The sequence below is a fragment of the Lycorma delicatula genome, chromosome 7 (assembly GCF_047948215.1).
Source record: "Lycorma delicatula isolate Av1 chromosome 7, ASM4794821v1, whole genome shotgun sequence".
NCBI lineage: Eukaryota > Metazoa > Arthropoda > Insecta > Hemiptera > Fulgoridae > Lycorma > Lycorma delicatula.
In genome coordinates, this window is record NC_134461.1 from 141,980,113 (window position 1) to 142,006,622 (window position 26,510).

Genomic DNA, 26,510 nt, shown 5'->3' on the forward strand with positions numbered 1-26,510 from the left:
AAACTCTTCTATTAAACAGATGAAATACGGTCATGATGTATTAAATTCCCTTTAATTTTTGACTTTTCTTTGTAATTATAACTTATACCTATTGCTTCTCTAATGTACATAACATCAACTGATGTTAAAATTCACACAGAATCAATAAAACTAATATTTTACAGAACTGTGTAAAGTTACAATGGTCCTTGTTAAGGAAAACATGGAATTCTTAATTATATGTTATCAGGAAATGAGATGATTAACATAATAAATTACAAATAAACAACAAACAGACAAATAATTCCATTAAGTTAAATTCTGTACTGCATTAAACTTCCATAGAAATTCCTTTATAATCTAACAAAGTAGTTCTAGTCTAGTGTCCTTAAAAATTTACAAACTCTTTTATTATAAGGCTCTGTTTCTTAAAAGCTACAGGCTTCAAAATGATAAAAACTATATTAATATTATAATAAATTCACTTATAAATTTCATAGTTCAATAACAATATGAATAGTAGAAAAGAGACTAACTGAATTGAACAAACTGAACTAGAATACTCATTTACTGATAGCTCATTCACTGTTCTTATCAGTTCATATTCTACTTAAGTTTGTTCAATTCAGTTAGTTTCTTTTCTAATAACGCCAATAACTCTAAACTAATAAATCAATTAAATTGGGTCCCTGATCATTCGGTCTTAATAATCAAAGTATTATATATATTGTCATTAAAAAAAAAAAAAAAAACTATTACATCAATAAATGTAAGGTGTCAATCAAAAGGCTGTAAGGTAACATAATATGAAACTAAGTCATTCCTGAAAATGCACAGACATTCTCAGGTAAAACAAGCATTTCATTTCAGGCCTAAGAAAAATAGGCAGTGAAATGGTTCCCTTTCTTCATTGAATTGAATACATTTTTAAGTGTCAACAGCCCAAGCCTATTTACAACCAAAAAAGCCTGTTAACAGCAAAAAAGCCTGCTGAATTGTTGCATGAAACAGCCAAGGTTGTTTTCAGTATTATAAGCAACACCCAACCTGTTTACTCCAATGTTAGGCTACATAGTGGCAAAATTAATTCTCATAAAAAAGAAATCCTCTTGAGATCTTTTTTACCTCATGTGCTTTACATCTTGCATTACAATCATAATAAAATCAGAGGTAAATAAACTTATATAAACCATATGCATGTTTTTAGTCAAGTTTACATTCATAATTTTATTGTAGCGAATAATTAAAATATTAACTTTTTAAATATTATCTTTAATATTTACAATCTTTCTTACAGTTGATCAATGATAAACTAATGATGATATTACAAAACCACTCAAGAAATAAAAAACAATAAAAAAAATTAGTAAATTAAATATGGTCTAAATATTTTTTAAGATTTGTCAGAAAAATACTGCACTGACACTATAAGAATTAACCTAATTGTTTTTAATGATAATGATTCACTATCCACAGCTAATGTGCCATAGGATAAAATAAAAGTAAATCACTGTTCCTTCATAATTCCTTACATTTTAAGAAATTCTATCTCTAATTTAACAAATCTGTCTAAAACAGAAACCTATACAACAATATGTAGTTTTGATAACTTGGTGTATATGAGACTATTTTCATTAACTATTACTGGGTTTGTTCCATTGTGATGTTTTGTTTAAATGTACAAATACGTGTGTTCTTCTTGAAGTTAGATTTATTATTGTTATTTCACTTTCAATATTAATATTACTTTTGCTGCTAGTTTTTCTTTATTCTTTGCAGCATAAAATACATAAAAAGGCTAGGAGAATGATGTATTTGGAGATACATATGAACTAGAAGGTGAACAAAAAAAGGAAATTGTTACGAGAAATTGTACGAGAGTAAAACTTTTTGTATCTAAAATGAACACAAAATCATTCTCATTTTAATACTACCTAAGAAATTAAATACTCATAATGTCTAAATACAATTATAATGTTTTAGGTCAACTTAAAAATGGTGTTTGTAGGTACAAATTTAAATAAAATTACAGGAGGATCAAGTTTAAGATAAAATTACACATTTAAAATATTTTATATTTGTAATGTAAAAAAAATATTTAAATGAACAAAAATCAAGTAGCTAAATTATCTTTATGATAAAAAATTATTTTAAAAATCCTTACTAGTAGATGGTAGCTTTCTTCTTCCTTCCTTCTGAATAAATGAACGATCTGATTCAGCAAGACCAACCGCCATACCTGCATTAAAAATAACATCAGTAATGCGACTATCTCTGTTAAGAAATTAAAAGATTAGGAAAGCAATTATATTATTACTCAATAACAAAAATCAATATTTATTAAAAAAATTTAGGATAACCTACCAACAACAGATATCTGAAGTTCATCCTGTTCTGGAAGATCTATTTTAAAGCGAAGTGCACCAAAAGCACAAGGAGTCATGTGACGCAACTTGTAATACAACCCCTAAAAAAAGATTTAAGTAAAAATTAACTAAAGATAAAAATTTACAATGATATGAGATGATGACACACAGTAAATGATCATATTTTTAACAGAATGAAATTTTCACTATGCTAAAAAAACAATTAAAAAAAAAACATGTAATGTATTTTCCTATATTTTTGATCCATTTTGTTTTGGATTACGTCAAATTTCCTAACTGTAGGTTAGGACAAGGAGTGGTTTAATAAAATCAAAGCAAATGTGTGTAATAATGAACAGCAAAATAAATTAAGAATATCCAAAAATGTTATGATCAAAAATTAAAGCTTGCTTAGCCAGACCTTTGCAGGGGTCTGGCTAAATTATGTATAAAATAAAAATAAAAAAATCAAACTGAATAAATGAAAATTTCAGTAAACCCACAAAATCTTAAAAAATTATGAAAAGAAAGATAACAATCTTAACTTTGAAAGATATGTGTTAAGAATGACTACAAATTAGAATTATTCCATGTTTAGCAGATATGATAAAATTGAACTGTACCCCAATTAATGCAGTTAAATGTGTCCTTCTATGAAGGGTATTATTTCAACAAAATATTGGAGGATTACGGTTATAAATTACTAAGATTACTTTTGTGCAATTCTGAACTCAACCTGATAGAATGGATTTGAACAAAAAGAATAACTAGGTATAAGAGTATATAAGTAGGTTGTGGAAGAAAACTTATGGTGACGAAATATAATAAAAAAAAAAGAAGATTTTTTTGAATTCCTGGCTGAATATTGAAATCACTGGTCTGAATATGTCTTAGAATGTAAATATTACGCAATAAGACAAGAGTTAGCAACAACTAAATAGAAAGTTTTACAACAAAACTGTCAATGACAGTGAAAGCAGTGATGACACAGATTATGTGGATGGGATGGAATTGCAAAATTAAAAAAAATATCCTTCTTTCCTAATTTTCCTTTGTGTTTAAACAAATAAAAGAATTAAAACCTAACAATAATAAATAAAATGCAAATGTATGATTAAAAAATGTCAATAAAGAGGGTAGGTAATAAAGAAAAACAGACATGTTCACTACACAGTGCACTCACATGTGTGGGTTCAACATGTGCTTGTATTAATACTTTTTGTGCTTCCCTATTATCCAGCAATCCCTCTCCACCATGTGTTTCAACCACGTTTTCTAAATTTTGATGAGAAATACATGGGTATTTCTAAACTCATCAGAGTTTAGAAAACTCTGCTTATGGACAGGACTTATGAACCTCTTTTCTTGATCAGGGACTGCACAAATAGCTTAACAGCTGAAGTACCTATTGGTAAAGCCAAGTTGATAATCCTCCCAAAAATTAACGATCTAATAATACAGCATTTCATCAAACAACATATTTGTTGTATTTTGTCTCTCTTGAACAGTACAATTATTTTGTGTTATAATATATACTATGCTGCAGTTGCAACAGGGTCATTAACTACCAGTACAACGTGCTTTTGCTGAGAACTTAATTTACAAAAATGGTGATGATAATTCTGTGATTGCTCAGTATAAATTTAGCTAGTTCAGTATCTCCTGTTCTCTCAGTCTATGCTCTCAAAACTTGGATTCTAATTTTTGAAGCTAGAACATTGAAAAAGGATTTAAAAAAAAAAGGCAATTAAGTGGAAACACACTTACTAAAGAATGTAGTTTTAATAAGAGAAGCCAAGTCTATACAACTCTGTGTTACACATGCTGTCTAAACCCAGTGTTACATTTTACATAAAGATCCATCCCTAAAAAAATTCAAGTTACTAATTAATTAATTCATTACACATCAGCAAGGCTGTGAAAACTGAAGAAATTTTTTCCAGACATCCTTATTGTTGATTAACCAAACAAGTCATTGAGTGAAGTTAATTTTCATAGTTTTGTTAATAAACAAAACTTCTGTAACGCAGAACTGTTAATAAACAGTTTCTGTTAACACAGAAACAGCAGTGCTTTATACGAGACCAATTCACTATTCCAAAGTTATTATGTGGTGTGCAATCAGACCACATTGTGGAACTACTTTGGGTTTTACTTTTTTAAAAAGAGTAGACAAAGGGCTTGGTAAGCTTACATTGAAGTAAAATTTAAAATATGTACTACTTCTGCTGAAAATCTATAAAAATGATTTTAAAATACAGTAGCAATGTTACTGATTAAGTATTGTTAAAAAAAATTTCTAAATTTAACTCTTACACAGTAAACAGACAATATTTAAAATATACAAAAATGTGCAGACATTATTTATTATATTGTAAACAAATGCTAACTGTAGATCACTGTACACTCAGTGTACATTAAATCTCATCATACAATTTACTTTCACATTCATTCAACTGTTAGGATTTGAACATAGTGAGAGCAGTATGAGAAATGCAGATCACTGAATGTTCAACAATTAAAAAATAAACAGCTTGATGTTTAGATTCATTAGCTGTAAGTTATAATGCTCTTACTATGTTTTGATCCATTACTATTAACTTATGTTTTATTTTCATTCATGGTAAACAGTGGTGTTTCATGCTTTTACTATATTCTCTATCTAAATTAAAGCAATTTTTTTTAAATTTTTGTTTCATTAACTAGTCATGAATTTTTGTAAGAAATATTAAACATATTTTAAAGCATCTGTCATTTAATCTGGCTTAATGCTATTATCCTCTTTGTTTTGTACTATTCTTTCAGTTTTAGCATATGTACTAGGTGTGTTGGAAAGTTTTAAGACTGAGCACAAATTTTAAAATGGTAGTACTTACAGGTTACTGAAATGGATCTCAACATAGATGAGATGAACGAGTAATCCCTTCTTACTGAAACACAGACTCTAATGGTGTTACCACTTTTACAAGCATTCCTGTAAGTTTTCTTTCAAAAGGGTGTTAAGAACCCACTCCATATTTGTCTGGATGCTTTCAACTGAGTCAAACCTGACCCTAAAGCTGTTTTTTTAAGAGTTCATAAGTGTACGAAGCTGGATTTCAAACAAAATTTGACCGAAACTCATTGTTTTGTTTTTTCATCCATTTTAAGAAATTAATAATCTGCTGAGAACCGAAAACACGTCTCTGCTCAACAGGATGCCACTTTCTACTGAACAAAGATTTCGGGGCCATCTGTTAAGGACCTTTTAAGGACAAAACAAGCTTTTCCCTTCACTCACATGTAAACTTACACTCTCCTATTGAGTAGTAGCGACACCTGTCTGAAAACCTTCCAATCACACCATGTACTACATAAATTATTGTCAGTTACTTGTTTTACAGATAAGCCAGTCTTTTGTCTTTTTTTTTTTTGTTTTTACTCTCTGTATAAGGGCAGTCCATAAAGAAAACTTTATTTAAAAAAAAAGATTTATTAAACAATTAACATCTTAACAGTCTTATCTCTTTCAGAATATTCTCTACATTATTAATGAACTTCCAGATATTTTATTTTACTTCTGATAAGCTTCCTGGAATTTTTATGCTATAGAGCATAGGTTTCACAACAATCTTCGTTGATATCTTGGATTTTTCTTAAAATTATAGCCTTTAAAGTTGATTTTAGTTTAAAAAGAAGTTGAGAGAAGGTAGAAAATAACAGCTGTAACTTATTTTACAAAAAAATTATTAATGAAGAATAACACATGAGTATGTAAAGCACTCATCAATTACTGCTGTTTCAGCAGCTACAACTAACTTTGTGTTAAATAAGAATTTGGTATCTGTTAAACAACAAGAATATGAAGTCAATTAAAATTGTTTAACTTAAATTGTTTACAAACAGTTTAAAACAATTTTAATCTACGTTTTGAAGTGATTTTACAAACTATTTTTTGGTTGGTGTTTTGGTATGTTCCCACTCGTGCAATTATTGTGCTCGTTACTATGTCATAACTGTAATTGTATAACCATGTTTTTCATCACCTGTAATGATGTTTTAAAACGGGTTTTTTGAGGTTACTTAACTTATCCAAAAATTCCAACAGGGTGATTTTAATAGCATCAGTGGTATAAATTTTGCCGTAGTGTGATTTCTATAAATAGCTATATACTTGTATGTGAATATAACACAAAAATATATAAAAGTGTTTTTAACTATATATTTCTGATAAAATAAATACAAAGAAAGAGATATGCTAAATAGTTTTTAAAATAAATTGTAGATCAGGAAAATGCTCAAATACTGTTTAAAAAAAGTTTATTACTTAAAAAATCTAATATTAAAATAAATATAAATTAACAAATAAAAAGTACTTAAGAAAATTATGAAATGGAGTACTTTATTATGAATGGAGTACTTTTAAAAAACTAACAGAATAGAAGAAAAAATACAGAAAATTGTAATCATTTTAGACAATTCCAATCAAACATATTACATTACACATTACAATTGTGAATAAAATCAATCTGTTTCCAACTGACTAAAATGAGAACAGTTTTATTTCTTATTTTTATTTGATAAATGTGTTAGAAATTTGATTTTCCTATGTTGTCAGTGTATAGCTTCTCTGTTCATTAATATTTACTGCCGCTATTTTTTGCTTATTTACTTTTTATAAATTTATTACAAGGGTATTTCAATAATTATACAAATATTTTTAGTGAAGGAAACGCTTAATGAAGGCAATTGAAACTTTTGTAAGTGTTAGTTGGCAACCTTGCAAAGAGTGTTAGTCAGCTGTTCCATTAATATTTACGTAAACATAACCTCTAAAGTCTTAGTTACGATGGCATGTCCACTCAAAGAAAGTACTTTTGAAGAACAGCATTCTGTGATCCGATTTTTAATTTTGGAAGTTGCACAACTGTTAGAATTATTCTCTTGGATGAACAAACAATACGGCAGTAGTTGTATGAACTGTGCGAGTTTTACATGTGGGTGGAAAAGTTTAAAAGTGGCCACAAAAGTATGACCAACAAGCACTGCTCAGGCATCTGATAACAATGTCCACCTTGGTGTTAGATTCTCATATTGATTCACTTATCCAAGAAGACCAATAACTTACAGTAGAACAAATTGCTGAAAAATGTCGAGTAAGTGTTGGCATAACTCATTCCATCATTCAAAACAAATTGAACTACTGTAAGACTTGTGCAAGGTGGATTTCTAGGAGCTTACTGTTCATCACAAAGTCAAGTGATTTTGCAATTGCACCGAACTTACAATTTTGGAAAGGATTTTAACCTGTGATGAAACTTGTATACATTATTTTGAACCAGAGTCCAAGCGTGCAGTGAAAACACCCTGAATCATCTGTCTGTAAGAAATTCAAAGCACCACCATCAGCTGGTAAGGTCATGTTAACCATCTTTTGGAGTGCCCATAGTCTGATTTTTTGTGATTATTTGGAGGAGCAACACACTACCAGTAGTCTATAATACTCAGCCATGATTTAGAACAAAGTCAAGCCCGCACTGAAAAGGAAATGTCTGAAGTGACAGAGAAAAGGTGGGCTTTGCTTCTTCTTCAAGACAATGCTCGACCTCATATGGCACAACTGATGCTGGAAACTATTGGCAAAGTGGGTTGGTAGCTGCTACCTTATCCTCCTTACAGTCCTGACCTTGCCCCTTCAGATCTTTATCGGTTTGGTCTGGTGAAAGAAGATTTGCATGGCCTCAAGTTCAATGACATCGAAGAGGTAAAGAAAAAAGCACAAAACTGACTTCAAGATCAAGGTAAAGAATAATTTGCTGAGGAGATAAGAAGACTTGTAAAAAGATGGTACAAGTGCAGAGAAGTTGGTGGGGATTGCATAGAAAAGTAGACAAAAAAATTATATTTATTTTATAAACCATTTTTGCTGTACAGCAGCTATTTTATTTGTCTGTTTAATTATTGAATGACTCTCATATTTCCTCTAATCTACTGCTGACCAATGTTTAACAACTGAAATGGTCATCTAGTGTCAAATTCTAAGTAAATATTACTTTTGTAAGTATAGCACTTTTTTTTATTTTCAAATTAATGATTAAAAACATATTTAAAAAACTTAAATAAAGGTACTGTTCTGATAAGATTTTTATGTCTTGTCCAGGTGGATCTTAATAAATATAAATGGGTGTATTTGAAAGAGAAGTAAAGTAAACATTTACCTTTAGTAGATAACTAACATGTATGCACTGCTGGACTTGATAACGAGTGTTATATTGTCTTTAATATATCTTGTCTAAATTGCTAATCTTATGGTGAGGTCATTCATATAATCTATACTCCTTACACAGAATAAAAGATATATTTTGTACTTATACATATATATATATATATTTTTTTTTTTTAAATTACAAAAGTTTATTGGTGACCATAAAAACAATTAACACACAATTACTTACTATACATTACCTGTAAAACTCTATGAAAATTCTTATTAACGCTAGCAGGAGGCTGATTAGATGGTAATCTTGAACGCCATACTTGTGTAAACATCTGTAAATTGGTAACAATTTCTAGATCATCAACACCTGGCAATGATTCAATGGTAACCACATGAAACCCATCTGGTGGATGAGGATCTATTAAATGTGGAATTTGATCTACATCTTGAGTATCATCAACCTAAATGAAAAAAAAAAATTCAAAATACGTTGAATTATTTAAAATAATACTGCATAAATTTCAATTTTAATTTAACACTTACAATTTAAATACATCAGAGTCTTTTATAAGGTATATAAAAAATCACTTCCACAAACTAAACAATCAACCTGGGACCTGGGTAATATTATAATTCATCAAAAATAAGGTTCCATTACAATAAATGGTATATATCAGGGAGAAGCATATTTGAAAATATGGAAATGAAAATGTATAGTATAAGAATAAAATGTCAATAGTTGAAAGCATAACTAAAAAACCAGATTCCATAGATTATTGAATCTAAATACAATGAGCAGTTTTCCTTTAAATAGGTAAATGTAATAGGTATAGCATTTTAATTTATGAGTAATAAAATTAATTACACCAGTAAAAATGATGTATTATTATTTTTAGTATTACTGAGATCAGAAATGTTGTTACAAAGAGATAGCATAAAAAAAAATTACGTACAAATATGACAAGAGTGGTTTAAGCTCTTGTACCAACATACGAGGTCTGTTCAGAAAATAATAATTTTTAATTACCCGCCATTGGAGATATTTAGGGGCTGCGGTTGGCAGCACTGTGTTCCGCATAACCTCCTTTGTAACCACTTGTTCTTGGATTATTGATATCTCATTTAGTTTTCATATGTTATTTGAGTGAAACAAGTTTAAATGTTAGCGGCCATTTCTGTAACATGCGGTTTTCTGGAGCACCGATACAACATAAAATTTTGCATGAAACTTGGAAAACTTTCACAGAAACATTTCAACTTTGGAAACAAGGTTACGGAGATGATGCTCTGGTTGTATGCAATTTTACGAATGATTTTCACAATTTAAAAGTGGTTGTCAGTCAATTGAAGATGACCCTTGACCAAGGAGGTCTTTCACAGGGCTGTGTGTGTTGACAACTTCAACTGATGACACCCATGTTCAGAAAATCAATGATCTAATACATGCAAATCGCCGACTAATTGTCAGAGAACTTGCAGAAGAGGTTAGTCTCTCAACTGGATCATACCATGACATTTTGAGTGAAAAATTGAACATGCATTGAGTTGCAGCAAAGTTTGTTCTAGTTTGATAACTGAACAACAGAAAGAACATCGAGTGGACATTTGTTGGCAACTTCTTGAACAAGCAGATGATGAAACATTCATGCAAAGGATCATAACAGGAGATGAAAGCTGGGTTTTACAGCTATGACATTGAGACAAAAGTTCAATCAAAATGATGGATTGGCAAAGGGTCTCCACGCCCCATGAAAGCCCTTCAGTCTCGATTTAATTTCAAAGTGATGCTCTCTATTTTTTCAATTTTAATGGAACTGTGCATTTTGAATTCTTGCCTCAAAGTGAAACAGTGAACCATGACAGTGAAACATAACCAACGGTTATGTGAAAAATTCCAGCAAAAAGAGATCAGAGTTGTGGCAAGACAATTCATGGTTCTTTCACCATAACAATGGTCCTGCACACTCAGCTCTGTCAATTCATTAGTTTTGTGCTAAAAATCAGATGACTGTCCTCCCTCAGCTCCCTACTCGCCAGACCTGGCATCCTGTAATTTTTTTTATTTCTGCAGTTAAACTCAGTGATGAAAGGATGCCGATTTGAGACTATTGATGACATTAAAGGAAATTCGCTTCTAACCTTAAAGGCCTTCTTTTTTTTTTGTTTAACCTCTGAGTCCACAGTTAAGCATTACTTCAGAGGATGAGATGAATGATTTGTAGCGTGTGTGAAAATGCCATGCCTGACTGGGATTCAAACCCGGGACCTCTGGGTGAAAGGCCGAGACGCTACCACTCGCGCCACAGAGGCCAGCAACCTTAAAGGCTATTTCAAATGAAGCTATCCAGGACTACTTCGTGAAGTGGAATTACCGCTGGGAAAAGTGTTTGAGTAGGGGAGGGGAGCACTTTGAAATGGACAAGGGCCAATAATCTGTAAAATTAGTAATAAGATTAAAAAAATAACGTTTGGCTATTTTCTGAATAGACCTCATATGAGAATCTTTTATAACATTCTCTATAGTTGACTGTTAAAACATTGTTTTTTTTTTAAAACAAAGGTGTAATAATTTCTAGATTAAATTATGCTGTATTAATGTATTATTATATCACGCAAACAGAACAGAAAGTAAATTGGCCAATACATTACTTCAAAATGTATTCCAAATAAATCATCTGAGGACTTACCTTTCTTTTTTAGTTTAAAAGTTATCATTTTTAACAGATTATAATCAAATTACAACCATGTTTTAAAATTTATAATAATTTAAAAAAATAACTGATCATATACAGAAATCTTGACACATAGGTAAGTTTTGAAATGTTGCACATATTTATTGTTTCTGCGAAAATTATGATGAATTAAAACTATTTATGGCAAATTTTATAATTTATCAGGTAACACATAGTGGCCAAAATAATAGAGAAAAATAGTATTTCATAATAAAATTATGGCTGATTTAAAAAAAGTTTCAAATAAAAAATGTTTTCTGTTTAAGTACCTACTACTACAATCTCTTAAGACACTGATAAATAACTGTAGGATTTCAAAAATAATTCAGGGTTTTCTATTTTGTTTAAATTGGATATTAACAACAATTTAGAATAATGGAGATTCAATGTATGCAATTTTATATCCATGTGTCAAGTGTAATTTTATTACAACAAATATTAAAGTAAAATAATTTTTCTAAAAAAAACCCCATTATATTCTATTTTATATAGAAATTTATTACAAAATATGGCTGCCAGCTGTTTATAAGCTTTATGTTTTGCTTGCATAACTTTCTTGATCAAAATTTATTTATTCGATCAAAAATGTTTTTAAAATCTACTCATAACATAATTAATTTTCAATATTTTTAAGAAGGAAAAAGGCAGTGAAAGTTTTTTTTTAACAATTTAACGATTTATACTAAGATTGTTGCTGAAGTTCAGTAAAAATGAAAAAATTACATCTATAATAAAAAAAATTCTAGAAAAAAAACATGTTTGTATAAGTTTTCTAATAATTATAAATTGAAAAATGTGAAATACATAACTAAAATAACACATTTATCACGCAAAATCTTTATAATGCAAATATCTAGTTGAAAAACTCCAGTCATTTAAATGTAAACAAAATTCACCTTTCCTTTAAAATTAAATAAAATAAATACTGATAATATTCAACACATAAATTATCTATATTTGTACTTCTCATTTCATCAGTATAAGATATTTAATAAAGAGAAACTGAACGTATCTTATTGCCATTTTTATTATAACATAAAAATAAACAGTTATGTAAAAAACCAATTTCAGTATTTATAAAAAGTTAAATATAAAATAAGCAATACTTATAAATCTATAAAAATAAAATAATTTTAAATTTTACAAAGTCTTACAACTTTTAGGATAAAAAATAATTACTGAATAAGGGGGTTAAAAAGCAAATGAAAAAGATGTTCTAGTACTTCTAGCAAATGTAAAACAATCTACATCTACAATAAATTATTCCACAAATATATTACATAATGAGTTCAATAAAAAGGATACAAATTTTTAAGTTCAAAATTAAAAAAAAAAAAAACATCATTCATAACTACTGAAAACAAAACAAGGTTTAATTACTTTTATAAAACTACTATAGTACATCGCTAATTGTAAACTACTATGTATGCACAGATTTTACAAAACTACTAAAAAATTATCCTAGCTTAAGTTTTCTAACCAGCAGAATTTAACCAATGAGTTTCATAAAGTTAAATAGAAACATTAAAAAATATACCTTTTTAAATTCATATTCTGATGGTATTTACAATAAAAAGGTAAGCTACATAATCAATTTGTTAAGAAAAGATTCCTTCTGGAAATCTAATGTACAATATATTAAAGATATATTTAATTCAAATTTATCTTTTTTATTTGACTCAGGATAGATAGGTATATGAGGGCCATCTGCAAAGTTCTCAGCCTAATTTGAAAGAAAACAAGATTTTTTAGAAATCTTTGTTTTTTCAACGTAGCACCTTGCAATTCGATACATTTAAATGGACTTTGCAACTTTTCAATACCCTCAGTATAATGAAATGTCTAACAAAACAAAACAAGTGGCTGTTACAGCTGTGATCTTATCATTTGAAGTAATCAACGAGCCATTTCTTCACTTTTGAAATGAGGAAGTAATCACTGGGAGCCAAATCCAGCACATGTGAAAGCATTTTGAAGTACAGATCATGGAGTTTTGCACCAAGACATTGAACATGTCCTGAGACATGTGTGCAGGCACATTTTATCATGGTGAAAGTGCCAGATATGGACATTTAGCCTGAGCAGCACTATCAGTCCAGTAATGAGGTGTAAGACTTCCTGGAGATGGTCCTGCCTTTCTGCTGGTTGTCTATGAGCACCACTCACAAGAATCCCAGAAAACCATAGCCATCAATTTTCCTGCAGATTGAAATGTTTTTGCAATTTTTTTTTGTACACTTTAACCCATTTCCATTCACCATTTGAATTAGTATTTAGTCTTTAGCATGTAATGTTTCATCTACTGTAATAAACTGTTGAAGAAACTTAGTAGAACAGCAGAATCATGTTTTATTGAGTCTAAACACCCCCCCCCCCACCACCACATATAATGTTCAATCAAATTTGTTTTTAGTTGACTGTTAACAAACACAGCACCGATTGAGCAGAAAGCTTTTTTATACCAAAATCAATGTGTAAAATGTCATGGTCACAGTGTATTGTCATCTTTGCGATTTCAACCGGCTCGACTATCTTCAGTCGGTGATCATTTAATACAACACTGAAGTTTATAGTGATGATTTTGTTTGTCATAGAGGGTTTTTGACCATCCTGAGCATACACCATCTTGATGACTTCTCAATATGGGATATATGACATTTAAATTCAGCAGCCCACGTTTTTACCATAAAAAACAAACTGAAACAATCCTTTAAAGTGAAATCTAGCTCTTTTTGTATGTCTGTGGAAATTAACCTTTTAAAACAAAATAACAATTTAACTTCAATTTTATCCCTTTTCCATAATTTGTGATTGCTTAACTCAATCACCACAAATAGGCAACTAAATACGTGCATCTGGTACTACACACCATGCCATCTAAAGGATCAAACTTTTCAAATATCATAGTCATTTGGTCATAGTATACTCTGTGTCATGGCAACAACTTTCTGAATGAACAATTATTTATTATTATATATTTTTTTAAATTTCTTAATCTATTATACACTTATTTTATCAAATCTTTCATCCGTTTTATTTAAATTAACACTGAATGAGCACTTTTTTTTTAAAATTTCACAATTAAGAAATTGTGAAAATCTAATAAATTTAGTTTTTTTTTTTTTTAATGAATATTCTGATTTGGTGGCTCTTTTTATATTTTTTTTTTACTAACCTTAGGGGAGACGGATACACTCATAATTTTGTTTGTTTGTAACAGTTAATGAATTCTGCATGTTTATTAAAAAAAACATTTAGTAAAAAATTTTGAACTGGATATATATTGCAGTTTTATTTTGTAGATATTTATGGGTAAAGTGCATTTATTTTTTATGCCAGTTTACGCTAAGTGAACTATTAAATAATCTTTAGTAAAATTTATGATTCACATAACCCGTTTTAACTTTAGTTGAAAGTGTAAACAACTTATTTACTTATTTAATAAATATATGTGAAAAATTTAAACTACAAGTTTAATTTTTACTTATTATTGTTATAGTAGAATTTTTACACTGTTATTAACAGTAAAAAAATAATACTATAAGCATTTTTCCAGCTCATTATTAAAACTGTTAATTACTGGCAAATTTTCCTATAATTTTTTTTTTTTTGGGTGCAATTATTTTGTTTAAACTGGTTATAGTCAACCAATTTGTATCCTGTTATGGTGACATGGGCAGCTGGTGACTTCTATGCAAAATAATCCAACAGTTTATTTTGGTTACTCTTTATGGTTAAAACTGATTTTGTATTTTTAAGAATGGAAATGAAATTATTATTTACTCAACAAAAAGCCAACATATTTATTTATTTTCTTGTTAAGGATGAAATGAAATGAAAAAAAAGAAAGAATAATACTCTTGTCTAGAAATAAACTCTTCCTTAGCTTCTTATAATATTTATTTATTTACTAGCTTCTATTACCAGGCTATGAAAACCTCTCTGGCCAGAAAAATATCATGATCATAATAAGGTAAAAGTAACTCAACACTAAGTAATAGGCAATAGTCAAATAATCTAACAGTTCAGAGGGGTGCATTAATGAGGAAAAAATCTTCTAAAAGATGGTGGATCTGCAGCAAAAAAAAAAAAAAAAAAATGCTGCTGGAGGATCCAGAACTGAAAAGTGTTTAATACAGATTATTCATCATGCAAGTTGTGCCTGGCCCAGAATAAGCATTGGTAATAAACCTAAGAGATTAGAAAAGCATAAGGCTGTACAATATTGCTCAAGCATAATACCAAAGATGTGCAGAAGTATAAGCTAAGGCATGTTCACAAGCAATGATTATTAGGGGTTTACTTGTCACCCTAAAAATGGCAGGCTTCATCTGCCACCCTACTCAAGGTTTACTTGAGTAAAACTAACTTGGATAAGATTAACCCACCGGGTTGGTCTAATGGTGAATGTGTCTTCACAAATCAGCTGATTTCGAAGTCGAAAGTTTCAACGTTCAAATCCTAGTAAAGGCAGTTACTTTTATACGGATTTGAATACTAGATCGTGGATACCGGTGTTCTTTGGTGGTTGGGGTTCAATTAACCACACATCTCAGAAATGGTTGACCTGAGACTGTACAAGAATACACTTCACTTACAATCATACATGTCATCCTCATTCATCCTCAAAGTAATACCTGATGGTGATTCCTGGATGCTAAACAGGAAAAAAAAACTTGAATAAGATTGGGGATGACTGAGACAAAGATGAAGAACAGGATTCAGAATGCAGGTTATTAAAATTATATATTTAATTGTTAGAGCATAAACAGGGAGGACTACAGAAATGGCAGATTGTTTTATTGCAATTAAGATAGATGGAGAAATCCTAATGATTAACTATGAAATGCATTATTAATTAGTAATAAATAATAACGATAAAGATAATTTATAAAAAGGTAAGGATACAGTTACAAGTAATCTTGAAAAAAGTTTATAGGAGAGTTTCTGGATGAATGTGCCGGTAAAATTAAACAGATTTTAAGGATATAAAATAATGTAGGATCAGGTAAGTTGCTGTACAGGAAGGATTAATGTTTTCCACATGTAGCAAATTTTGCTCTAGTAAATAATTTATGTAAATACACTTAAAGTGAATTCTCAAGCAGCTGCTTAAGAATCAGAAAGATAAAGTGGAAGAAGACACACAAACAGGCTATACACTTTGTGGAGTACACTAAGGAAATAAGTGATTTATAAAATATTAGCAAGAGAGGTACCACTCTCTTGTGAGTTGTTAAGTTGTTACATAAGTGAGAACTTATGATGTAAAAGACCAAGTTGAAAAGTATGACAGTAAAATAAAAAGAATAATAAAAATCAGTGAAAGTTGACAAAACTAGCTCAGAAAATGTAAAGAAACAGCAAAAGCAGAAAATGTAAAAAAGAAAATTATAAAATTATCAACACACTGATGGTAGCTGGGAAGCAGAGACAGAGCTTTTAAAAATGTAGTATACAGAGAAAAGGTAGGAGAAAGCTGACAAAGAAATATGATGATAGGTGAGAAATCAAGATCCCAAATATAGAAACATCACAGAACTAAAGAAATTCCATGCATAAACCACTTATAACTAGTTCCAAATTAAAAGATTCAGACAAGAATGTTAGTAATTTTTAAATATCATTAATGTGACTAATTGTGACAGGGCACACTAAAAGGATGGAAAGTAATTTACAAGAAGAATAACAAACACACTGCTGAAGATAAAGTGGTGCAGAGGAACAGGTAATAAAAAGAACATCATTAAGACACTAATACTAACCACTAGAACAAAAGATTCTTTGCTATCAGTGTGTGGATCTAACTCAGCAAGGTCATCCTCAGATTCTTCTGAATCGGAACCATCTCCTCTGTCTCCTCCACTTTCACGTTCATTCATTTCTAAAAACTCCTGCAAAGATGTTTTTATTGACGAACAAATGATAAAAATTACAAAATAAAAATAATGAAGATTAAAATTATAATTGCCTATTAGGCTTTGGAATCTTGTGTCTTCTAAAATTTCACTCTTCTAATTTAAATTGTAGCAGATCTAAAACTTAAGCAGTGAAGTCACTGAAGAATTATAACTGATACAGATCTCGTAATCGAGACATCCTTTACCAAAATGTTTAATAATTAATTAAGTCAAATTATGTCATTTTTGTCTTTAATTATAAGAAGCCTTTAATGTTATTTGATGTATTATTAGATTTGCTACATGTTGCAACATACGTGGGTTTGGCAAACATTTTCTATAATTAAAAATAGAGAATAAAAATACTTAAATTGTACTAAACATGAGCAAAAAAAAAAAAAAAAAAAAAAAAAAAAAAAAAAAAAAACTGATGCATACTAAAACAATGTGCATTTTACAGATTATACTTTAAAACAAATAACACAATAATTTATTTAACTTTCCTGTCATTAATATACAAGTTATATAAATTGCTAAGAATCCACATTAAGTATGAATTGTACATTTTAATTTCATGATTAATTATTTATAATGATATCCTTATGACATCATTATTCAACAATTCTATAAATAATTTTTACAAAGCTTTTTTAAATCAATTTTAAAAAAGTAAAAAGGTTGGTTATACTTGCAAAAATGGTGAAAACATAAGGAAATAGGTTTAGTAGTTGAACATTTAAATAATATTATATTAGTTTATTAGATAAGAAATAATTTTTCTTTTGAGAATTATACAAATAAAAAGGCCTACATTCATTTCCAAATGCAGAGATTACTTATATAAAAATGTATATTAATTATAGAAAGTATATATGATATCACATTAATTTTGTAGTTTTAACCTCAATAGTATGGTTTCATGGTAACATTTTGTAGGATCTTCCAATAAATTTAAGAAATAAAGTGGTAAATGATTATCAGTAAAAAAAACAAAAAAACTGTTACAACTGTACAGCTGTTGGTAAGAAATGAATGATGTACTATGGTTACAAAAACCAAAAAAAAAATAAATATTTAGAAAACAGAAAAGAATATCCAGGTTTTGATTTATTAATATCTCTTGAATGAGATGTAGTGTATATTTAAGGCTAGAATCAAAGAGCAAAAAGTTTTAGTTGCGCACACACCCATAAATTGATTTCCTCTATTTCAGCTTGCCAGCGCTATTAGTGAAACTTGTGATTTCTGAACAGAAAGCCTTTTGTGTCTGTAGTTAGCTAAATGTGAAAGTAACATTTCATCTTAGTGGAAAAGTTAATACATAATGTCTATATATGAGATCAGAAAATTCCCATGAACTCTTATAATCTGAAAGAGTTCTCCAAAATTAAATGTTTTCTGTACAATATCCCGATGGCAAGTTTACAGGACACAAAGATAACAGGAATCGCTTATTATGCTGCATACATGACTCTCTCAACTGCAAGATGGATAAGAGAATTTTATTTGGCAACAAGATGGTGTACCTCCTCACTCGCATAACTGCACGGGATTGGTTGAATGATGTTTTCCCCAACTGCTGGTCCATCCAGCTGGACTTGTTGAGAGCTTGTTTGCACGGTCTCCAAGGTCAATCGACCTTATCCCATGTGATTTTTTCCTTAGGGGTTTTATAAAGGATCTTTTGTATGTTCCTCTGCTATCTACTGATCTACCTGATTTAAGGCATACAATTGAAGCAGATGTTGCTTTCAAACTCCAGACATACTAGTTAAATTAACAGACAAACACTCCTATCAGTTGGATACATGCCACATGATGGAAGGTCTCAAACTGAAAACTTGTAGGGAAAACTTTAAGAATTACTCTTTCATTTTATTTGTGGTTCACTAATGTATGTCAAAATTAAGAAATACTAAATAGCATTAAAACTCCAATATATTTTTTTGTACGCTCTGTATTATAAAAAATTAATTTATGATGAAAATGAATGAATTTAAAATTTCTTGTAGTATGAAACTTAATGCAATATTTCAGTTTTATATATTCACAAAATATTTAGTGAAAATATATTAATGTCTATTTTGTAAACCTCTGACGAAGAACCTTTACATTATGTAAGAGAAATAGTTTTTTAATATTCATACTAAAAATACAAATACAAGTAATTTATCACATACACACACACACACACACACACACACACACACACACGTGCGCGCGCACGATAATCCTTCTTTGGTCCCTAGCAGAAAAGATTGGAATTTCTATTCTTACAACTTTTAGCAGACAACATTCCTTTTGAACAAAATAATGATTGCTCATAGTACCAAGTAAGCATAATTTGAATATGAACCATAATGCTATAAAATAATATAATTAACAGTTAGTTAAAAAGGAGCATCTCTGCCTTTAATAAATATGTAAATTATATATTTTTTATATAGTGAACACCTAAAAATGACCACTTTTCATCAGTTCCAAAACTATCAATACAAACAAATTCTGATGGATATATAAAATAAAAATATGTTTAAACATTATTTGTGTAATGTACAAATAACTATTAACTATAACATACTTATTATTATTTACATTCATATGTCAATAAAATTATATAACAATATGAATAAATGAACCAGTAAAATAGACTCATCATTGTAGAAATTGTTTTCAGTTGTCTAAAGACAAAGACATCTCTCCAATAGAGAATTCAATTTTATCACATTGTTTAGGTACACTTATTAATGCAAACATACATATTTATTAATTTATGTTATGTCATTATCGCATTACACCATGTATGAAGAAATAATAACTCTATGTGGTATGCGTAGTCATAAAATAAACAAAACAACGTCACATAATAATACCAAAGTTACAGTTATAACACACAATATTGCCCAAACACATTCCAGTAGCATATTACACATACAGTAAAATTAAGGATAATTTCCATAAGTTCTAACACATGATTTATTATCCTTGATCGAGTAGTTGGAAAATGGTGAAAAAGACAGACAAGTACTGCTCGTCAGACAGATATTTGCTTACTGAATGATAGCACCTGCCCACCAATTTAATTTAGGAGGGTTAAGCTCTGCATAACCTTCTTAAATCCCTTCTGATTGGCTTCAATTTTAATATGTGACGGGAACTTATTATCTGTATCTACAAAGCAACTTGTTCTAACTGACTGATTCACCAACGCCCAGCAAAAACTACTCAAGATAAATTGAAGAAAATTTATATACGTGTTTTTCTTATCGTGTAATTGCACACTGAGAAAGGATTTTTTGAAATTCCAAATTTAAAGGGTTAAAATGGAGAAACAATGAAATTTACTAATTTTTTTTTTTAATTACTCTGTAACAAATGATAATATTAAGTTGATCTTTGGTGTGTGTAAACTTCATGTAAATATATAAAAAATAATTTCTAGATTTTTTTATATTCCGAGTTTAAAGGGTTAAAATAGATTTTGGATATTTTTAGAAACCTGTCTATTTTTTAAATTTGTCTGTAACAAATGAAGATATCAACTTGATTTTTGGTGTGTGTAATTTTCAAGTAATATGTGAAAACAGATTTCTAGATTTTTCAAAATTTGACCTTGAAAGGGGTAAAGAAAGACAAAAAAAAATTTGAATGCAAATTTTCCCCATTCTCAACTATACTAAATGGGATATTCACTAGATTTGGGCTTGCTAATATTCTTCAGATAAATATCTAAAAACCATTTTTGAATTTTGATTTTTTAAGGGGTGTGACTGTATACAGCGCAGCAGCTTAAATAACAAAGCCACTGTTACTGTATGTGTGACATACTGTCTGCACCTGCCTCCAGTTACTTAACTAAAAAATCATAAAATAAAAATAATTAAAAAATAGATAAACAAAGTATGGTCACCTCCTAGTGGTATTTGTCAGGAAACGTTAAGAACCTGGCAAAATACATTTTTACCATGATTTAAGCATAACTCAAGCACGAGTTTAATGAATTCAGTGGGAAAGAATTTTCCGAAATTCCAAAATCAAATGGTTAAATGAGATGAACGTGTATTTTACACATTTCTCAGCAACAAATTGTGGTATCAATTTGAGATAATGATTTTTTTGCATTTTTATACATCAATATATTTATAAATATTTTTGATAATAATTTTTTAGGAATTCTAACTTCTCAGTCTTATTTGAAATGTTGATTGTAACAGACTGAAATATGTAGTGGTTAAATGGAATAGTATTTATATAGTATTTAAATGGAATAGACATGCATATATCATTAAGTATTACTTTGTTATTTTTAATCTGTATCTAATATAATTTACAATGGCAGTAGAATATTTTAATGTTAATAACATGTATTTTACATTTTTGTGAATATCTTGGTAATGAATTGAAATACTGATTTATTTATAATTTTATATATTTTCAATATTTTTGGGATTTCTAACCTCTCAGTTTCATTCGAAACGTTGATCGAAGCGGAACGAAAAGCGCATTGATATCATGGGCAAAGCCGCGCTAGTAAAAATATAAATGAGCATAATATGGTACACATTCATAGGTGTTGTAAGTTAAAAAGTCTTTTAGAATTTCAAAAAAGTGTTATAAGTGATATTTATGTCCTCCGATTGAATATGTCCTCTGTGCTTTGGATAGGACATGTCATTTTTATGCTGGGTGTTGTAAGTGTAAAAGTCAGAGTTATGTTTCAGATCTGATAGCTTATCTTCAATAAATAGTATAGTATGGAAAATATAAATGGAAAAGTGAGGATTTAAAAAATCTAAAAGAACTCTTGCATGAATCAACAGGTTTTATTTGACAAGTCACGCGAATGACCTTTTTTTCTATCAACAGAATTACTCCAAAAAATAACTCTTAATTTAAAAAGGGGTTATAAATAAGCATAATATACCATCAACAGAGTTTTCCTGTTTATTATTCATGATAGCATAAGTAGAACAAAAAAAGCCTGGTTTAAATTAGATAATAGAGACTGAACTGGCCCTTCCAAGTAAGGGCATCATCAATTGTGAGATCCAGAAAATCAGCAGAGCTTGAAAATTTCAAAGCATCCATAAATAGAGCATCAGCCAACTGTTGATGCAATGAAACCTTCTTGTTTGTGCTTAATTGAAATTAAGTAGCAAGTCACTAGTCAGAAACCAATCATTGATTCTGTTAAGATCACACTACTCATTAAAGTAGAGAAATTAGAATAATTTAGATTTGTAAAAGCCAGTGAGGTATTGTCAGCAAGTATAATTGGCCTCAACCAACGCATTGAGTTTGGCAAGTCATTTAAAAAAATTAGAAATAATATTGGCCTGAGAATAGATCCCTGAGGAACACCATGAGGTATCAATTCTAGGTGCTACTACTGTTTAATAACTGCCAACAATCTTTTAAATAGGACTTAAGCAAGAGTAAGAGCAGCAGCTTGTGATTCATGCAATCAAATGCCTTTGATAAGTCACAGAAGTCACCAAGAACAAGCTGCGAAGGATTATAATATATAAGGATTGTATAATACATATTAAAGTCACAGACACTTCTTTAAAGATCTCAAGGGAAACATTGGCAGTGGGAAGAATTTTTTTTATAGAGAACTTGCCTTGTTTATATTTGGTGTCACATTAATAGTCTTAAATATTTTCCTAAAATGTTGATTTAAAGATCTTAAAGACTGTCAGTTACACCATCAATAGGTAAGAATTCCAAGAATTCATTATTGCTTTCTGATATAACTATCCGCTCCCTCACCATTCTCCAGGAATTCCTAATTCTATTCTTTGATTTTTCAATTTATTATTATACTTATATTTTGCTAAATTAATACTTTTTTAAAAATTTTCTTATAAATAGCTACATACTTAAAAGAAATATCTCTAGACACCCTACCCATCATAAGCAACTCCCCCTTACTTGCATCTGACACTTGGATGCCAATTATCACCCAATTGTCATCTTTTTTATCATTATATTTCTTTTTAGTAAGTGAAAAGGTAATATTAAAAAGTCTTATAGAATTTCAAAAAAGTGTTGTAAGTGACATTTATGTCCTCTGATTGAAAAATCAATCAACATACAGAGTTCCAGTTTTCCTGTTGTAATAATCCTCTAAATGTATCAATATAATTGCTGGAGAGAGGTCTCATAGTTGTAGTGTTCAATTGTGTATTAAGTCTGAGTGGTTTATTTAACCCTTAGTCATCTAAAGGAAAGACAGCATAGTTTATATGATCAGAAAGACCACTCTCTACAGTCATGCTAAGAGTTTTTCCCAGGTCAAGGCTGACAAAGTAATCAATACAAGAATGAAATTTTACTGTAATTCTTGTTTGATTAATAAATACTGGGGATAAATGGTAAGAGTTCAACATACCCAGTAACTTACATTTTAGAGTTGTTCAAAAGAATGACAATATTATATAATCACCTGCTAAAATAATTTGAGACTTGGGCATTTTTTGATGGCAATATCGTAATAACTTCTCCAATTTTCCATAAAAGGTTTCAAAAGCAAATTTTATATTATTTGGAGATCTATAATTACATAACATAATATAAAATAAAAATAAATAAAATTATTACACTGAAGGGTCTAAATTAGACACAGCGACATTCAAAATATTTTTCTGTGTATAATCTTTCACATTCTGTTAAAACTAAATTAAAAATTCACATACACACAAATAAACTACACACATTTACAACAACACATAAAATATATACAAAAAAAAAGATAGTGCATTATGACCATAGTGCTAACTAAATTATAGGCAACTGAATTCCTTAAATAAATAGTTGCCTTGCCTACAAAATACATAGAATTAAACATTTATTTATTGGTGATTTATCACTGATATTCTGTAACTGAATCTATGAGTAAATAATAATACAATTGATCTGATGATAAGCTTTTTTTACAAAGTAAACATATTTAATAACTTTCTACTTTTATTATTATTATTTTAACTGGCAATCAACTTTATCCTAATGCTTAAAATTGCACATTGATATGCTAAATATAGAAAATCATATAAGGAATGCGATCATAACATGATGATGGATCACAAATTATAGTCAATAAAAACATACAAAAACACTTATCAAAAATTGTTATTACTAAGGATATTTATAAAATTATATCTGTTATTTCAGTATTCTTATTTTTTTTGAAAAATAAGTTATTAAATATCTTTATTCTTAAGATTGAATTTAATAGTCGTTAAAATACATTAACCAATATTACTTGAGGAAAAAAGGCAAATATAGACCTGTGTATTTATAGAAAATGGTCTCAACTGATAAAAATCACGGTTCTTGCGAACAGTATCAAATAAAAGCTGTTGAACTTGTGTAACTCTAGCATCTCCTTTCCATGTATTATTAGGAGCAACTGAAGGTATAGGTGGAATTGGCAGAGGTGTTAATAAAAATCCTGTACCAGTAGCATGAGCAGCAACAGTCTTTTCTCCAATACATATTTGAACCTAAAAAACAAAAACTTATTTTAATAGCAGCTTAATTGTATAATAAAAAAGAAGCCTTTACAATAGCAATAATACTGGAAGAGCAATTTAAAATCGAATCACTACAGATTAAATACAGTTGTGACATACAACATTTTATGAATGAAATGTAAATATAAATTAAATTTTACATTAGATTAGCAAAGGTTTACACATTTACCATCTTTTGTAAAAATTATTGCACACTGATACACTTTTGTTTTTGAATGATCATACTGATAGTAGCCTGAAAAATGTTGGCATCAATTTCTTGTTGAATGTTCACCTTCAGTTCATTGAGAGTGTAGGGATAAAATTATACAGTACACTTCTGTATTGACAGTTTGATTAAAAAATATTAGCCCAATATATGTCATTACAAAAAAAAAAATCATACCATTCACTGATTTTCTCACTGCTGTGAAGTGGGTGCAAACATCAGGTGAGGATTTTTCATTCATCTGATACCTGGTGTAAATTAATATTCCTAGATAAATAAAACCACGCCTCATAATTTCAAATTTAAATCATGAAGGATGATCTTATGGCAAGAAGTGTATTGTAACATCATTTTGTTGTGAAAACTTACATATAGATTTCTTTGGACTGACAGATATTCTTCTTTGAATATCAGCTAAGGCTTCTGAACCATCACAGAAGGTTACCTATTCTGTTTTGTGTTTGAACCTGACCTTGTTGAATGTGTTTAACAAATCATATATACTACTCTAAGCTGGTATATTGACATTCAGAAATTCTCTATCAAATATTTGATGTGTTTCTTGAAAGAATCCAGAATGCACATAAGCTTCCACTCACTACCACTATGCCTAGGAAGACATTAAAAATATTCAGTTAAAAAATATGCAATATATAAAAAGATAGCATTTTTGATCTTTAGGAATGGGGGAAGAATTTTGGGGCAAAATGTTTTTAAAAATGGTAAGATAATCATGCAAACATGTACTGAGCTTAATATAAAGTAGGGTAATTTTGTAAAATTTTGAGAAAATTGACCCCCACAAAACCCTCCTACATACTGTTAACCAATTTTACCAACAACTTGCCCTATAAACACAAGTCTCTGAACAAAATTTCAACAAAATCAGTTAATCCAATCATATGTTAATAAACTTCAAACATGTAAACACACGTACATACATGTGAACATTACCTCTGCCCCTTTTTTTGTTTTTTAGGTTTCCTGGGTCATCAAACATCAAGAAATGCAAAAAAACCCATACCCCATTTTTTGACTGATTACCGTACTTTCCTTCTTGCAGTACATCAACTATTTCTGATGACTGAGAGTAGTACAATAAATGCTGAAGTACAGACGAAAAAAAATCAGATAAAATGATTTTTGTGCATAACCTAAAAAAATAAATTAGGTTCATCCTTGTAAAATTATAACCCAAGTCAGAAAATACCTAGAATTTCTGTCATCCTAAGCAGTGAAATACCTCTTGTCTTTAATATTATATATCATGAAATACCTTGTCTTTAACATTATATGTCATTCATAAAAATTAAAATAGAACTTAAAAAAAACTTACTTTTAAACCGAATATGGCATTCATTCCACTGATATGTAATTTATTTAACAACTGTTTATGAATTTCAAATTCTAAAAATGGAAGACCATCAGATATTTCTTTAGCATTCAGTTCTCCACGATTATCTTTTTTTGGACGCCATTCAAAAGCTTGTAAAAAGCATCCTCGTCCAGTTAATGGTAATCCTTCAGGAGGTTCAATTGTAGCAAGTAATATATCAGGTACCATTTTCTTTCTAAAATAAAAAAAATTATATAT

At 29.3% G+C, this 26,510-nt stretch overlaps 1 protein-coding gene across 4 annotated transcripts in view; it reads right to left on the reverse strand.

The window, feature by feature from the left end:
* The window catches only part of LOC142327324 (C2 domain-containing protein 5), a 92,428-nt gene that overhangs the window by 11,295 nt on the left and 54,623 nt on the right, over window positions 1-26,510 (reverse strand). For all 4 annotated transcript variants that reach the window (XM_075370256.1, XM_075370254.1, XM_075370253.1 and 1 more), the window contains 6 exons: window positions 26,253-26,487; window positions 24,463-24,678; window positions 17,039-17,167; window positions 8,790-9,002; window positions 2,344-2,446; window positions 2,144-2,218 (listed from right to left, as the gene is read on the reverse strand). In XM_075370256.1, the coding sequence (XP_075226371.1) occupies window positions 2,144-2,218; window positions 2,344-2,446; window positions 8,790-9,002; window positions 17,039-17,167; window positions 24,463-24,678; window positions 26,253-26,487 (971 nt within the window). The remainder of the gene's footprint in view (window positions 1-2,143; window positions 2,219-2,343; window positions 2,447-8,789; window positions 9,003-17,038; window positions 17,168-24,462; window positions 24,679-26,252; window positions 26,488-26,510) is intronic.